Below are 15,448 nucleotides of genomic sequence, written 5' to 3'. Positions count from 1 at the left end.
AACCCACGGACCCGAGCCATCGTCAGCCACGTGAGAGGCGTGGCCTCGCGGATCGGCCGGAGGTCGCATTCCGTGCGGGCTCCGGCACGCGGGGGTCCAGAAGAGAATGATGCGAAAACCCGTGATGTCCCCCCCTCTCCCACCCTCCTTCCCGCCATTCGTCCCCAACCGCTCGTCTTACCGGTGTCGTCGTGGTGTACATAAGCTCCTCCCTGGCCCTCGCCGTGGTCGTCATAAAAACGCGCCCCTGCCTCACGCCGCCCCTGCCGCCGAGGCTGAAGAGGGACGGTGGGGCGGAGAGGAGGGCACGGAACGACGGGGAGGGCGCGCCGTAAAAACCCATCTTCCCTCGTGTCCCCCTCTCTCTTCCCCTCTCAACCGCCGCACCGCGCAACCCCTGTGGATGCGCGACCTCCTTACCCCGCTGTCTACTGCGGCCCCGAGGAACCGACATTTTTGCAGGGTGGTACCCGAAACCCACCCGGCATGCGGTACCCTGGCGAAGTACACGTCCTACCGATCCTACCCCCACAGTTTTCCTCCCCACCCCTCCGCTTCATCCTTGGCGCGCACGTTTTGGCATTTGGACGTTAAAGGGTGGGCCCAGGAGGGAAACCGCGATGGCACATGCTCACCTAGGGGTGATCGTGTCATCGGGGGGGTAACGCGGCCAGATTTACGATCTCGGAATTAAAATATAGAAGAATAAAGGGATCTCATATCATTAATGTATTTCGAAAAAATATATAAGTAATTTTTCATATGTCTCAAAAAACATGTGACGGTGACAATGTAAAACGATACCCCCTTTACCGAATTTATACCAAAATAGTTTCCGGGCGCATAATATCATATGACGTAATAATACGCAGCGTGATGACATTTGATCGCGCAACGACCGGGAACGTATATTTCTCGAAATCTCACATCCCGGAATCTCGGTTTTTCCTCCGGACCGCTCGCTCCTCTCTCTCTTCGCTCAACCCTTTCCTTTCGCCACCCCTTCGTCGCCTCTCGCGCGGACTGCTCTTTTTCCTCCTTCGCCGACATCGCTACGATTCTTTTTGCCGCCCCCCTCCTCCGATCGCCAGACCGCCGCCAACCCTCGTGTACCCTCCCACCGCTCTTATTTTTGCCCCCTTCCTCCCCCTGCTCCCGTTCCCATCCCCCCACTCCCGCGGCCTTTCTCCGGACCGGTAGGAAAAGCGCGAGAGACTTTTATTTTCGCACGTAGAAAAAGCAAGGCGGAAAGGGAGGTTTTGCCGGCAGACCGTTACTGCGAGGCGGACGTTTTTTGCGACAGCTCCGTAATCCGTGAAAGGGTGAGAGAGCGCCGGGAGAAGCCAAAGGCGCCGCGCCGCGCCGCGCCGCGCCGCGCGACGCTCGCTCGCTCGCTTCATCCGTCCGTCCGCTCGCTCGCTCGCTCGCTCATTCGCGATTTGCATAGAACGATCCGGACGCTCTGGCTCCGGTGAGACCGGCGAGATCGCTTTACGTCGCGCGATTGCACGAGCGAGTTATAAGGCGGATGCGCCGGTTAATTGTTAGATAATTCGATTTCTTCGCTGTACGGGATACAGTCCATTATTGGTACTGGGAAGAGGGATGATTTTACGTTAAAATCGTCAATCCCATTTACGATTTCGCGTAAGGGAGGAGTGCGTTCAAGGAGATCGAATTACCTTTCTTTTTTAATCAAGGGATGTAAATTTATAAAAGAATTTAACCGTCGCCTGCTCTGCGTCCGCATAAAAAAATTATACGAGCTCAGTTTTTTATTCTTATTCATCTTATTACGCTTATGTTAGGTTGTATCTTGTTTTTCTCTTTTTCTCGAATGTTTACGTTGCACTGTCCCTCGTATGTGAGTGCCCACAGTGTCAATTTGCTAAACCCAAATAACTGTGCGGATCAGTCATATCCCCACGCGAAAAAACATAATTTTACACAAAATCTCGTGTACGAAGATATATCGTTTTGTCAGTATATAGCGCGCTATATTCTTGGACCGGATTTTCTGGATATTGATCTCTACGATCTTAATTATTTGCTACAAACGTCGAAAGACGTTCACTTGTCTCGAAGAGGTCAGGACACGAGATTGATTCCGCGACTTCTGATTTTAATAAATGCATGCAATAAAATTCAGGATAATCTCAATATAAAAATTATTGTTTCAATTTGGCACGCGATATCTCATTGCCTTCGAGTTTCATCATCTCTCTTTAAAAAATGTCCATTTTTGCGATATTTTATTTGGAAAAGAAATAGCTAGGTCTTTGGAGCTACGCGTGGATTTTAGGATCTTAATATCTCCGTTCGCGAGAAAAAAGGGTTTAACGGAACGTGCTTAACGAAGTAGCACGGTTCCTTGGCTAGAAATATGCAAATTTACAAGAACGAGAGGGAGAGGGAGAGAGGGGCCTGAGAAACACTTGGGAAAGGGGTCGCGCGATGGACAATTTTTTGACCAGAGCATACTAATGTCAACCGTAGAAAAACCGGCAGAAAAACGAAGGGATAGGCAACCGGCGAACATTACTATGCGTGAGATTTTCGTTCGAGATGCCGTAGTATATCGCAGCTGCTTTATTTCTCGTGGAAATCACGCGAGGATCAGGGAGTCGATTGTCTGTCTTGAAACGAGGTAAAAATTACAAAAATGAGGAAATTCGTTAGAGTATCTATAATTTCATTTGTCGAAATCTAGTAAATCTATCCACTTTTGTAATTTTCACCTCGTTTCAAGAGACACAAAATCGACCTCCAGAACCTCATTTCAAGATTCGGAAACTTTCTCGAATATAATTTTAAGAAAAAAGAAAAAATACAAAACTCTCATGAGTCATGATGCATCAATTACCGTTTATAATTTGCTTTTTGGAATTTGAGAAATCATTAATGAAATATACGAGATTCACAACTATAGTTTTTACTGTAGAATCATGTAGTACCCGCGACTGATCAAGAAATGTAATATAGAATCGAAAATATCTGAGAAAAACTACTGTTACATATTTTTTTAGTTTTCTTAGGAAAAAAACGGCATTTTGGAAGATAATAAACTTATAAATAATTTTAGAAATATGACTATTGCGTAGAAAATGAAAAACTGCTCAAATATATACATAGGTGTTTGTACCTTTAGCCGATATGTGTTTACAGTAGTTTACACTATGTTACAATAATGAAGTAAGATTTCAAAAAATGAGATTGTACGTTGTAACATTCACATAAAGAAAATTAAACATTTTTTTATATATAAAAATGTGTTTTTAATTAGCACAATTTTATTAGCTTTGAAATAGTTCTTCAAATATTTCACAACTCAAAAAAGCAAATTATTTTGCTGTGTACTTATTCTGAGAACCTTTCCGTTCCATTAATATTCCTAATTGCATCAGTTACAAGATACAAATGCTGCGAAGTTGTTTCTAAAATGTAAGAGGAATTTCACAATCTTATGTTGCCGCTTGCAATTTACAAACAACTGAAACTCAGATTTCAACGTCACAAAATAAATCGATGTCCGCGTTACATAGTGTCGAAAATTTATATCTCGTTAATAATTAGCAATTAATAATAGCAGCAATAATATTAATAATAGTAACAAAGTAGTATCACATTATCGTATCAGATGTGCCATTTGTGTGACGATTGGTTTCGCAAATTTGATAAACAAGTGTACATAATTAATAATAAGTTCTTTAACAAAACGGTAAAGCATGGATAAACGATATACATATAATATGGCGGCGCCCATATTTTTGACGGCTGTCAAAATATAATTCAAAAGAGTTGCATAAAATATACCGTAATTATGAGAAATTATTATTTCTACAAATTACTTGAAATAATCATTTTAATTTTGCAAAACACATTATTTTATGCTTTTTGTTTTTCATCTTTTTGATTAAATTAATTAAGCGTTGTCATCTTTTGTGCAATAACATTTTTTAAAACAAAAATGTTCTTTTTTTACGTTTTTAACGTTTTAACTTACCGTTATTTATTAAAAATAAATTACGAACCCAAGCGGGAATATTGGTATTACTTTAAGTATTGTACTTCTTTTTATTTAATACGCAATGATGTAACGGAATTGCAATTATACAAATTGTATCACGCACCGATCGCGATGATCGTATTTCGTTTTGCGGGAAGACAACCATTTAGAAGGCAGTGCTTGGGAATAGCAAGAACATGATAAGACATTATTTAATACTGAATTCTTAAGTACTCGATTATGTTCCTGTGCAAAATCTCTGCTTGACAAAACTTTTAAGACACAGAAGACATATAGACACTATATCTATATATACTTAACACATACACAATCGTTATAAAAGTATAAGTTATCAAAATGTAGAAAATAGCCTATTAACTTACATCGATGCGATAAGTCGAGCGATAAAGAGGTAATCGGTGTAACTGCAAAAGCAAATGCATGCTTATGCCATTATTATCAGCATAAGCTCTTGTCACCATAGTGTATCTTGTCTCTAAATTAGTCTTAGCGTCTAAGAGAAAAGTGAACAGTTATATATCTTACATTCTGAAGAATATAAACATAAGAATTCTACCTACGCGTCAACAGTAGGTACGTGGCATTGAACAGCTGTGAACAATAACGTAACAGAGAACTTCGACGAGTATGTATTATACACGTAAATATGTAAAAAAAAATCGGTTAATCATTAAATAAAATCAAGCACACTATAATTAATTGCTTCAATCTGATTATCTCATGTTTTCGTAATTATTCACGGAGGATCGTTAATAAATTAGTTACAAATCATATCCATCCCCAGTCTCTTCTACACGCGAATAGAATGAAATTTATTATCAAAATCTTATCTGCGAAAAGATTTGGATTAAAAGTACATGAGATAAAAAGAACACATCACACGATAGATTTTCAAATCGAGTCGACGATAAAAATATTTTTCGACTGATCTTAACACAAACAGCTTTTTAGGAACTCGTAGGCGCTCTATTCTTAAGGCTACTTTGTAATTTCAGGAGCGATGCGTCGACAATTATGGTAGTTCGTTTACTAAAGCTACAAAATATAAATCTTTAGTATATATAATACTTTCTGTGACGGTTTTGCGATTTTTTTTGAACAAGTATACACTCGTATTGCGTTAGCTTTCGTACGTTATAAAATTACAAAATAGTGCGGTTAATGTACTAACAAGGGAAAAATGCATCGAAATCGGCAGAGAAAGCCTTGCTTTCTAGAAAGCATATGTAAACTAGTGAGAATATACATATAAAAACACGTTCTTTTTCTCTCTCTTCTTGTTTTCGGACATATTAATGGAAGCATCAGGGATGTGGAAGATTATACACAACCATACTCGTACCATATCGGACTGCCAGTCTTTGGCTCTTTCTCAGCGGGAGGTTCTGCGAGCGCTTCATCTTGCGCTGCATCCTTTATCGGACTGCCAATGTTCTTCGACTCGTTTATGACTGCCGATACTTTATTGTAGATCAAAAAGGGACGTGACTCGACTTGCGCTTCCGGTTTCGTTTCCATCGGCGCGGCGTGCACGTTGTCTCCTTGTTCCTGGAAGGATTCGCTCAGCAACCTGTCTGCCTGTGTTTCAAAGATTTCCTTGATAAACATTGCATTCTTGTGACAGATTATTATTTTTGTTATTATATAATTATTCCTTACAGGTAAAGAAGCGGACGATGGTGGGGAATCATCAGTATAGTACACCGTTCTTCTGGTTCCAGCGTGTCCAAGCGCGTCCGATCCGAAGACTCTGCTCGGTCCTGGAAACAAAATAGTAGCTACATTCCTGATATTGTCATAATCAATGAATTAAACATCTCTTATTCTAAGAAATCATTTACCGGGTAAACGATAGTCGTCGGTGCTCGCATCTGAATCGTTTCCGCCTGTGTCCGACTCGTATGTTTTACTGTCTGACTGCTTGGAATCTTCGGCCCATGAACGTCGATTCTACAATAGATAAGCAAGTTTTACTATGAAGTAAACATAGTATATTTTATTATATAGAATTATTTACCTTATTGAGAAGTTCCGACCCGGCTTTTCTGACTCTGCGAACTAAACTGGCCCCAAAACCTTTCCTGTATTAAAAACATAACATTTGTAAGTTTCGATAAGAAGCAAGTTGTATTATATATAAAATTTAAAGAAAATATGAATCATAAAATTATGATTTTCTGGTAAACGTACTTCTTGGTAGTGCAGCTGTTCAATTTTCTGTAGTGCTCCATAATCTTGTCTTCCAACTTTTCTTTTTGTCTGTACAAATGATTAACTTTATCCCTGTAACACATACGTTAATAAAATGAGTTGCTGAATAAAAACTGAATTAATATAATTAATGAATTAAAAGACTCGAAATATAATGTTATAAAAAAATAATGAGCTGTCATACTAACGCGAATAATTTCTCTTCCATGTGATAATGCTCCTTGTCTTGAAGCGAATGTGTTAAAAGTTCGTGGTATTGTGTAAATAATAAACTTATATGTTCCATTAAAGAACGTCTGTCATTGTCCAACCCAGAGTTCATTTCTAGCAGCCTCTTTAAAAAAAAGAAAATAACATGCATTCTAGTTTTTCTCATAATCAGTAAACTGTAATATTGTTATAAAAATCATATACATACATCGCATCGTTCATGAAGGCTATTGACCTCTAACTTCAGATCCGAGCATTGTTCGTCTTTGACACTGAGTTCGCCCTGCATTTCAGTCTGCTTTAAGCTGAGGCGGTTCATCTCGATTTTATTCTTCCTATAATCATCCTGCAAATTTCTATACTCTGCTTTCAATCTTTCACTCGCAGTATATAGGTTTCTAAAGTCATCCTAGAATATTTGCAGCGTAATTAAAATCTAAATTTTAAATTATCGATAAAACGAGATTTATATACAATATATCAGATGTTTCAGTCATATTTCTTACAAATAGATACCTTCAACTTGGAATGTTCTCCTCGCAAATTATTTAAGCTTTTCGTGTTATTAATCAGGGCTTCCCGTTCAGATTGCAGTGTTTCACTTCTCGCCTCTAATCTTTCACAGGTCTCGCGCAACGTTCTATTTTCATTCTTCACGTCTCTTAAATTCGATTTAAGAGAGTCCCGTTCGCGACGCAGATTCTCATACTCGTTGTTCAATTGTTCATGCAAGGATTGTAAGGTGTTTTGATCGTGAATTAGCGCGGAATATACGTTCTGCTGTGTGCTACGTTCTTTCAAGAGCTATATATGCATACATAATATGGTTAAGTATATAGAAATTTTAAGATATATAGAGCATAATAAAAGAAACAAAATAAAAATTACACGAAAACACAAATACCTCTTCTTTTTCCGCAACAAGTTGCGAATTGGCCAATTGCAATGCGGTATGCTGCGCGGTTAACGAATTGCTTTGCGACTGTAACGTTGTTATGTGAACCTGGAGTTTCGCATTCTCGGACAATAGATGCTCCACTGCCGTTTCAGACATAGATGCCTTTATTTGCAAATGTTTCAATTCTCTCTAAAATTGGAGAATAAAATATAATATTAAAGTGCAAACAATAATGGAAATCTTTTAAATGTAAATACCTTTAAAGGTTCTATCACGATCTCTAAGGTCTTATTAACATCGCTTTCCTTGTCGGTGCAAGCTGTGGATTCGGATGTCGTTTCTTCACTGCTCTCCGATACGAAGGATTTTTTAATAAGATTGATCACTTCTGGTATTTGAGCAATTCTACAACAATTAAATTTATATATACATAATTACAAATTAGCAAGAGCAAATTTATTTCCGCATTGATTTCTCTGTTATCCATACATAATGGTCATCCATACCTTTCTAATATAGTTTCCACAGGTTGGGACAGCAATATATTATCGCTAAGGCCGAGTTTCTCCAAAACCGTGTACAGCTGTTGATTACTTAGCTTTTCTGCGACGAGATTAGATTGAAGTATCTCTAAAGTTTCTCTATCAATCGCAGCTCGTGAGTCGAGCTCTTTGCTGGACCGCTCAATTTCTTGCAATCTAGAAAAAAAACCATTTTTTGATATTTTGATAAAGCCCATATTCAAAGTTATTAAAAATAATTAACTTATTATACAAACAATGGATTTCTTCAAACACACCTCGATATCTGCGTAACACAATCTTGTAACTCCTGCTCAAGTTGTACTACTTTCCTCTCCAAGACTTCAATTGTATTTGTTGCTTTATCTAAGGCTACATCTTTCTCCTAAAATATCACGCAAGATTGTTTACGTCTATATTAAGTATTCATAATATGCGATTAATATTCACCTCAATTGTTTCTCTATACTTGTGAATATCGCGTTGTGCGGCATCTTTCTCTTTCTCTGTCGCCGTTAATCTTGCTTCGAGATCGAGGCACTTGGAGTTAATATCGTTGATATTGTTTTCGATGAGCTTCAATTCCTCAACCTTTTGATTTGTCGTTTCCAGAGTGCGTTCTAAATCATCGGCACGTCGTTGCACGCTCTCTAATAATAGCTGAACACGTTGTTTCTCTTTCACCGCCGTATCATAATTTTTTTCCAGTTCCATCATTTTTACATGGTGAGTCTAAATATGGCACGAAACAAAGATTAGATAAACACAATATTGAAATAAAGTATTCAGAAAAGCGTAATTTGATCTAACATACTTGGACTTCTTGTTGCTGCTTCTCGAAAGAGGTTCGTTGATTTTTAAGAGTATTCTGAAGTTTCTTGTTTTCTTCCAATGCCTGCTTGCAGACTAATTCCAGGTCGGTATTTTGTTGCGTGAGTCTTTCTTTATTATCGTTCAATGATTCAATTTTCAAGGAGAGTTTCTTTTTCTCCTTCTCCAGTTCCAAAACGCGAGAGGAATTTTCATGGAATGAACTCTCTTTCAGTGAATCGATTAAAGTATTTAAACGGCGGTTTTCCAGTTCTAATTTTAATGCTCGTGTCTGAGCGTTGCTCGTCAATTGTTCGGACAGTCTGTTATCATTATGCACTAAAAACATTAATTAAATGTCATTTAGTTGTCTTCATTTAAATAAAATATAATTTTACTAATATTTTTTTTTACTGCAAGATTACCTGGTTCTTCGGAGTCACTAGAGCCAGCTAATGCAGCCTCACTAGCAGCAGCTTTCGTTAATTGATGCAGTTGTGTATTTTCCTCAACGAGCTCTTGATATTTTTCTTTGTCAGCAGCACGTTCCTGTGAATTATTTTTAATTTCTTATTTACATCTTATTACGGATACTATCAGTTTCGTGTTGATACTATAAAATTCCTGAAATTCTTACCAATGCCACATCGTTAAGCAACTGCTTATACTTAATAATTTCAGATTCGAGCTCCAATACTTTGTCTGCCCTGTTTCTTGACGAGCTTAATTGTTCTTCAAGCATTTCTCTGGTCTCCATTAAAACTCTTAAAATGTATATATAACAATTATTAAATGTATAATAATTACTTTACTCATTATACTGTTAAAATATTACAGAACATATAACGTATATTACCTATTATCTTCACGTAACTCTTCTATCCGAGTTTTATAAAATTCGATGTCCGTAAGTTTTTCTCTATAACGTGTGACCTCTATTTCTAAACGGTCTGCTCTGTCCGCTCTTTCAATCACAGCATCCAATTCATCTCTGTATGATTTAGCAGTACGAGCTTCGTGCATCAACTCTTGATTCTAAAATTATAAACTTTATGTACTCCACACTACAAACATGCAAATTACTCGATGTATTACCTCTTGCTTTAGTTTTACAAGCAATGTTTTATTATGCTCCAGTTCTTCCTTACATTCGAGTAGAGCTTCCGTTTTTTCTTCCCTGTAAAAATTATACACATGGAAATTTATAACAATTCTTCACGAGAAAATGAATATTAAAAAATATAAAATAAATTTTCTCAGTTTTAACTGTTCTCAAAAAAAATTATTTTAGACATGAAAGTAGTAGTATCTATAAGAGAAAGTTTGATTTTTCAGAAAATACGTACAATTCCTGGCGCTGTTTCCGAACCTTAGACTTCCAGTCAGCCAATTCAACCGCGTAATGATGATTATCTTCTCTTTCCGTTTTAGCGACAGGATGAGACTGCTGCACTTTGCTTATATCTTCCGATTCTGCACTGATAGACGAATCGTTTCGTTCAACGCTATCGTCCAGCACTGTGTCCCTCCACTTCTGCTTTCACAAAATGTAATATTACAATAATTGTAATATCAAACTGTGCATACTCTTTCAAATGTACCAACAAAACAATTATCCAATTAAGAGACTGGCGTACCTCCCGATATAAATCCAATTCTTGGATCCATTTTTTTATTTGGACAAACAGGTAACCCATATTTGCATTCTCCATAGCATCTTGCGTAATAACTATGTCTTGATGATCCGTAACCTGGATACATACATATTTATACATAAATTTCACTAATATCATTTTTTCAGCTATGTTAATATAATTTATTTCTGTAGTATCTATCTTTATTAGTAATTACTTTCAGTGGTAACGATACCTGCTTAATGCACTCCACTATCGCGAGCTGAATGTCGACGTGCAGAGTCTTTATCTTGGTAATAAACTTCTCCTTATTCGGACACTGGACAGCACATCCGAGAAGCAACAACAGCAACAACTTCATATCCGCTATGTACAATTCTGGCTCCTTTCCCAAATTCGTAACGTCGGGCAATTTTAAAATCACATGATCTAACTCCTCTTCGTAAAATTGTTTTATGTTCTGTATCACGGTCCTCAAGTTTTTCGTACGGATAACGGGATTGTTGTTGGATGGCACCACTTCATCGTGCAGCGGTTCTGGATTGCTACAAGTAACGAAAGCAAATATTAACATTACACTTCAACATCTCGAATGTTCCACAATCGCGAACTGATAACTCAACATCTCCTCTCGTACACTAAAGGACTCACATCTGCAGGAAGACACTATGCAACAAGACACCGTCCACTAAGTCCTCGTAGTTCGCCAATACATTGGGATCTTCCAAACAGCTAGCGAACTGAAAGCAAACCAAAGAACATTCTTGATCAAAATCTCACCCACAATCGAGTCGATACACACTTCAATGATCTCGTCACACATCCTCATACATCGACAAGGAAACATCCGAGTTTCTCAGTCGAGAAGACTCACCCAGGTGACCAGCGGCCCCGCCAAGAAATCGTCAATCTCCGAGGAGGCCATTTTCGTGGGACTCGACGCAGGACGAGCGTGTACGCGGTTATCATCTGTCTGTCGACGTTGACGTTTACCTTTCCCACGACGGGGCACCGTGAGGGGGGAATCGGTGCCGTCGGAGGCTGCCCCGCGAATTCGTGGTGAGAGTCGCGCGACTCCAAGCCCACTCCTCCCCCCGAGAGCCTACGGCCTACGGTGGGAAACCTCCTCGGAGGCGAACCTCCCGAATCGCTCGCGAAGACCCCCGCGTTCAAATCGCCGCACGATCACGTCGGCGGACCGACGCGTGCGGCTCGGACTCGGACGTCGCGGACGAGACGCGGATCGTCGGCGCCCACGGCGTCGCGACGCACGTCATTCGCGCGGGAGGAGAACGCGTTTACCGTCCCGTCGCCGGTTTCAAGCGAAGCCGAAACCTGCCTCGCTACCGGACGTGCAGCCGGTACGACGAAAATCCTCGGGAGCTCTCACAGCTGATCGTTTTCATAACAAAAACAGCGAGAACGCGACCATGAGCGTCGCGCAGGCTCGATCGTGCGCGATTGGCGATTAGCTTAAAGTCCGTTCAGACGGACTCGCGCGCGTTGAACATCAGCGGGCTGCGAGTCCGAAGTTGATCCGACCAATCGGACAACTTGCGTCGTACCTAATTCTGATATCAATTTTGTTAAACTAATTTGTCACAAACGTTAAAAAATAGGCTCGCAACAATCGCAAACGATTTACAAACAAAATACACTCGGAAAAGTTAAAAATAATCAAATTTAATCATTTCTGTCGGCTAGCTTCATGTAGGGTGCTCTGCTCTGCGAGGACACGTGGGGATTGTTTCCCGAACGCCGACAGCTGCAACCGAGAGATAAGAGTGACGTTTGAACGTTCGGTTCATTCGTTTTCGTAGCGAATGCCGTTGAATCCCGTTGAATTTGATAAAGCGGTCCTTTTCTTTCGTAATTGTCGAGAAAGTCAATCGAGCGTTCAACATGGTCTTCGTGGGGTTACCGTAAGTATTGATAAGATAAACATAGTTCAACAACAATATCGAAATGAGACCAGAACGCTGCACATGCAACGTATTTATTTAAAAGATTCCGATTTGTCTTCAACAATGTAATTTCGAACTTCGTAATCTTGTTCTATCACGATTTACAATCGTGGAGCACTTGGGGTTTCAGGACAAGGTTGCAAGAAGTTAGGTTATTTCACCTCCCATCTTATTTTCAGGGAGACTACCGCCTACTTCTGGACGAAGAACAGAAGGGCAACGTACGGTACCTGGCCTTTCGAGGACTCCGATAAGTGCAATGCGGAGCATATGGCTGCCGCTGGATTTTACGTTATTGGGGACAACAAAGAGCCAGACTTGGTCGAATGTTTCATTTGTGGCAAGCAGCTGGATGGTTGGGAGCCGAACGATGATCCGTGGTAGGTCAAGCAACGACGTGATTTGTATGAACATTTATTATTGTTATTTTTGTCGACAAAAACTTTAAAACCGAGAATTTGTAGGAGCGAGCATGAGAAGCATCAGTCGGATTGTCCGTTCGTCAAATTAAACAAGCAAAATGAAATGGAATGGACAGTGAATGAATTATATGATTTATACAGAAAGTACAAGACGAAAGAATTAGTAAGTATAATTGTGTATGTGCTTTAAATTATATTTGATTGTCGATACCTATTTAGTTTACATTATACTTAATAACAGTACCATGCAAATCTATTTCGCAGAAGGACGAAGTGAAAAGAAGTGTCGAGACTCTGAAAGATAAAGCGGCACAGTTGACGAACGAGCTGTTTGTACACAGATCATCGCACAAGAATAAGAAGAGCACCGGTTAATTATTATAGATTTTGTACGATAATGAGAAGAGCATCGGTTAATTATAGATTTTGTACGATATGTCTGCCCTATTTTGAGAACTAATTAAATATATTTTGCAATGCTTAAGAAATATATTGCATATAAGCAATCAAATTTCACCTTTTAATTATTAATTAATTTAAGCGTTAGTTACAAAGATATTCAACAGACAAATAGGGGACACCCTGTGTCATATATTTATATACAATAGTACTGAAAATCTATAGGATATACGATATACGTAACGTGAGCTAAGCTTTTTCACCACGTGCTGTTGTGCTTGGTTGCTATGATATGGAGGGAAAAACTCGCGCTTGCGCGTTATAGAATATTCCAGCAGCCGCTAAAATGCTCATTAGTCGCGTACATAACATGTTATATTTAAAGGTATCGTCAGATCCCTCCTAGAAAAGGTAGAAACGATATTAAACAAAATACAAAATTTTTAATAAATAGATAAATAACAGCTTATATATATATATATAAAAAATTAAGTAAATTTATTAAATTTATTTGTTGCTTCCGTCAACTTATAAAAATACTAACATTTGAACAATAATTGTATCATTATTTAAAACTATTAACCAATTCTTCTGCTGCATAAATTATGTTACTGAATAATTTTATCAAATTGTTTGTTTAATAAACGTTTCTTTATTATCATTTTCTGATAAATATTTTACATATAATAAATTACTTTATATATCAATATAACACCATAACACGGTAGTAGTGAATAAAAAAACAATAAATTTAAAAAACTGTATATGGACCCCGAGAGAAGTGCCTAGCATTGCGTCTCTAAATACGAGCCTATCAGACGTGACCACGTGAATTGATGACGTAATGACACACGTGTGCCAGGAGTCTCCGGGAAGATTCGTCATTTTTCCAATAAACTCCACTAACTCCAGTTGGTTTTCACCAGTTTTCACGCACGGGACGCTGAACATTACGGAACGCAATTGAACGCAGCCAGCTATGAAAGAAGAAAAATAAGAATATTTAAGCATTTGAATTTTCGTTCTTCGCCGGGACGCCGTTGAATCTCGTTGAATTTGACAAGGCTGTCATTTTCTTTCATAATTGTCGCCGACAATTGTCGAGGAGAATCAATCGAGCGTTCGAGATGATCATCGCGGAGATACCGTAAGTATTTTCGGCACTCTTGAAAATGAACGGAAGTTCAATAACAGTCTCGAAATGATTGGAGCAACACACTTATTGAAAGGACCCTCCGATTCATCTTCCACTCGTCATTTTCGAATCGTGTTCTATTTGTTTCGCAATCGCGGACGCTACGAGTTCTACTTTATAGCGTCCTTCTCGACACGATAAGCTAGATTACTTCATCTCCCGCGTCTCTTCTCAGGAACACTACCTCCTACTTCTGGAAGCGAAACAGAAGCGCAACATACAGCAGCTGGCCTTTTAAGGACTCTGACAAATGCAACGCCGAACGCATGGCTGACGCTGGATTTTACGTTGTTGGAGACAGCAACGAGCCGGACTTGGTCGAATGTTTCATGTGCGGGGGACAATTCAGTGGTTGGAAACCGGACGACGATCCATGGTACGTATACGTCGCGAGTCGCGACAAAAGTAACTTGCATGTAGACATTGGGAGCTTTCCAGTAAGCGACACAAGTCGACGCAAACGTCGTTCTATCTTTCTTTTTTGGCAATGATTAATAGAGACAAATTGACACTTGTGTCGACTTGTGTCGCTTGCTGGAAAGCTCCCATTATCATATATATTTTTCAGCAAAGACTTAAAAATTATGAAAATTTACAGGCGCAAGCATATGAAGGAGTATCCATTGATCTGTCCGTTTGTTAGATTCAACAAGCCAGACGAGAATAAATGGTCGATCAAAGAGCTATGTTCTTTGTGTAAAGAGTACAATATAAAAGTTGATGTAAGTATAATTGTGTACTTTTTAAATTGTGTTTTTTGTAAGGTCCAGTTGCGTCGATCTGTTTAGTTGATTTGTTTTACGCTTAATAACAATGTTACGCAAAACTATTTTGCAGATGGACAATGTGAAAGAGAGTCTCGCCAAAGTGAGAGCTGACACGGAACGAATAATGCACAAGCAATCTATAGATAGGATATTAAATCAAGACAAATATAGAAAAAGACCTTATCGTATTATCAACGTGTAGATAGTCTTAGGCTGCGGTCCACTTGACGCTACAAATTCTTTGGAGCGTTCTTCTTCTCCTTCTTTCTTCATTGAAAGAAAAGAGAAGAGGAATGCTTCGAAGCATTTGTAGCGTCAAGTGGACCGCAGCCTTAAATGTTACACTGGATAGTAATTGCTATCACTATTATTATAATGTAACATCCGTTC

The 15,448-nt window shown here is 39.1% G+C and overlaps 3 protein-coding genes across 3 annotated transcripts; 2 read left to right on the top strand and 1 right to left on the bottom strand.

The window, feature by feature from the left end:
• Positions 1–5,065: 5,065 nt before the first annotated feature.
• Positions 5,066–11,898, bottom strand: Girdin (protein girdin). Its single transcript, XM_071776938.1, has 23 exons — positions 11,186–11,898; positions 10,963–11,051; positions 10,547–10,856; positions 10,315–10,428; positions 10,024–10,211; positions 9,773–9,854; positions 9,534–9,712; positions 9,315–9,441; positions 9,103–9,226; positions 8,682–9,016; positions 8,318–8,599; positions 8,146–8,252; positions 7,853–8,044; positions 7,604–7,751; positions 7,353–7,535; positions 6,965–7,252; positions 6,657–6,857; positions 6,427–6,572; positions 6,218–6,310; positions 6,045–6,108; positions 5,869–5,977; positions 5,687–5,787; positions 5,066–5,605 (listed from the first exon to the last, which is right to left on the bottom strand). Exons 1-23 carry the CDS (start codon positions 11,234–11,236, stop codon positions 5,348–5,350), a joined length of 3,771 nt encoding a protein of 1,256 aa, XP_071633039.1. The 5' UTR covers positions 11,237–11,898; the 3' UTR covers positions 5,066–5,347.
• A 159-nt stretch (positions 11,899–12,057) lies between these two features.
• LOC139812283 (baculoviral IAP repeat-containing protein 5-like) lies at positions 12,058–13,189 on the top strand. The gene is made up of 4 exons (XM_071776997.1): positions 12,058–12,233; positions 12,455–12,655; positions 12,740–12,860; positions 12,962–13,189. Exons 1-4 carry the CDS (start codon positions 12,214–12,216, stop codon positions 13,070–13,072), a joined length of 453 nt encoding a protein of 150 aa, XP_071633098.1. The 5' UTR covers positions 12,058–12,213; the 3' UTR covers positions 13,073–13,189.
• Positions 13,190–13,939: 750 nt separating this feature from the next.
• LOC139812282 (baculoviral IAP repeat-containing protein 5-like) lies at positions 13,940–15,288 on the top strand. Its single transcript, XM_071776996.1, has 4 exons — positions 13,940–14,243; positions 14,467–14,667; positions 14,890–15,013; positions 15,129–15,288. The coding sequence occupies exons 1-4, from the start codon at positions 14,224–14,226 to the stop codon at positions 15,258–15,260; spliced, it is 477 nt and encodes a 158-aa protein (XP_071633097.1). The 5' UTR covers positions 13,940–14,223; the 3' UTR covers positions 15,261–15,288.
• Positions 15,289–15,448: the final 160 nt, after the last annotated feature.

The sequence above is a fragment of the Temnothorax longispinosus genome, chromosome 4 (assembly GCF_030848805.1).
Source record: "Temnothorax longispinosus isolate EJ_2023e chromosome 4, Tlon_JGU_v1, whole genome shotgun sequence".
NCBI lineage: Eukaryota > Metazoa > Arthropoda > Insecta > Hymenoptera > Formicidae > Temnothorax > Temnothorax longispinosus.
The sequence above is the reverse complement of the archived record's forward strand: the minus strand, read 5'-3'. Positions and strand labels throughout refer to the sequence as shown.

Bases quoted from the DNA above. Each gene is read 5' to 3' on its own strand.
- LOC139812282 (XM_071776996.1), top strand. From the start codon at position 14,224: ATGATCATCGCGGAGATACC. The intron at 14,244-14,466 runs GTAAGTATTTTC...GTCTCTTCTCAG, and splicing joins ATGATCATCGCGGAGATACC to GAACACTACCTCCTACTTCT. The intron at 14,668-14,889 runs GTACGTATACGT...GAAAATTTACAG, and splicing joins AAACCGGACGACGATCCATG to GCGCAAGCATATGAAGGAGT.
- LOC139812283 (XM_071776997.1), top strand. From the start codon at position 12,214: ATGGTCTTCGTGGGGTTACC. The intron at 12,656-12,739 runs GTAGGTCAAGCA...GAGAATTTGTAG, and splicing joins GAGCCGAACGATGATCCGTG to GAGCGAGCATGAGAAGCATC. The intron at 12,861-12,961 runs GTAAGTATAATT...TCTATTTCGCAG, and splicing joins AGTACAAGACGAAAGAATTA to AAGGACGAAGTGAAAAGAAG.
- Girdin (XM_071776938.1), bottom strand. From the start codon at position 11,236: ATGGCCTCCTCGGAGATTGACGATTTCTTGGCGGGGCCGCTGGTCACC. The intron at 5,978-6,044 runs GTAAATAATTCT...TATCTATTGTAG, and splicing joins GGTCGGAACTTCTCAATAAG to AATCGACGTTCATGGGCCGA. The intron at 5,788-5,868 runs GTAAATGATTTC...TTTTGTTTCCAG, and splicing joins CGACGACTATCGTTTACCCG to GACCGAGCAGAGTCTTCGGA.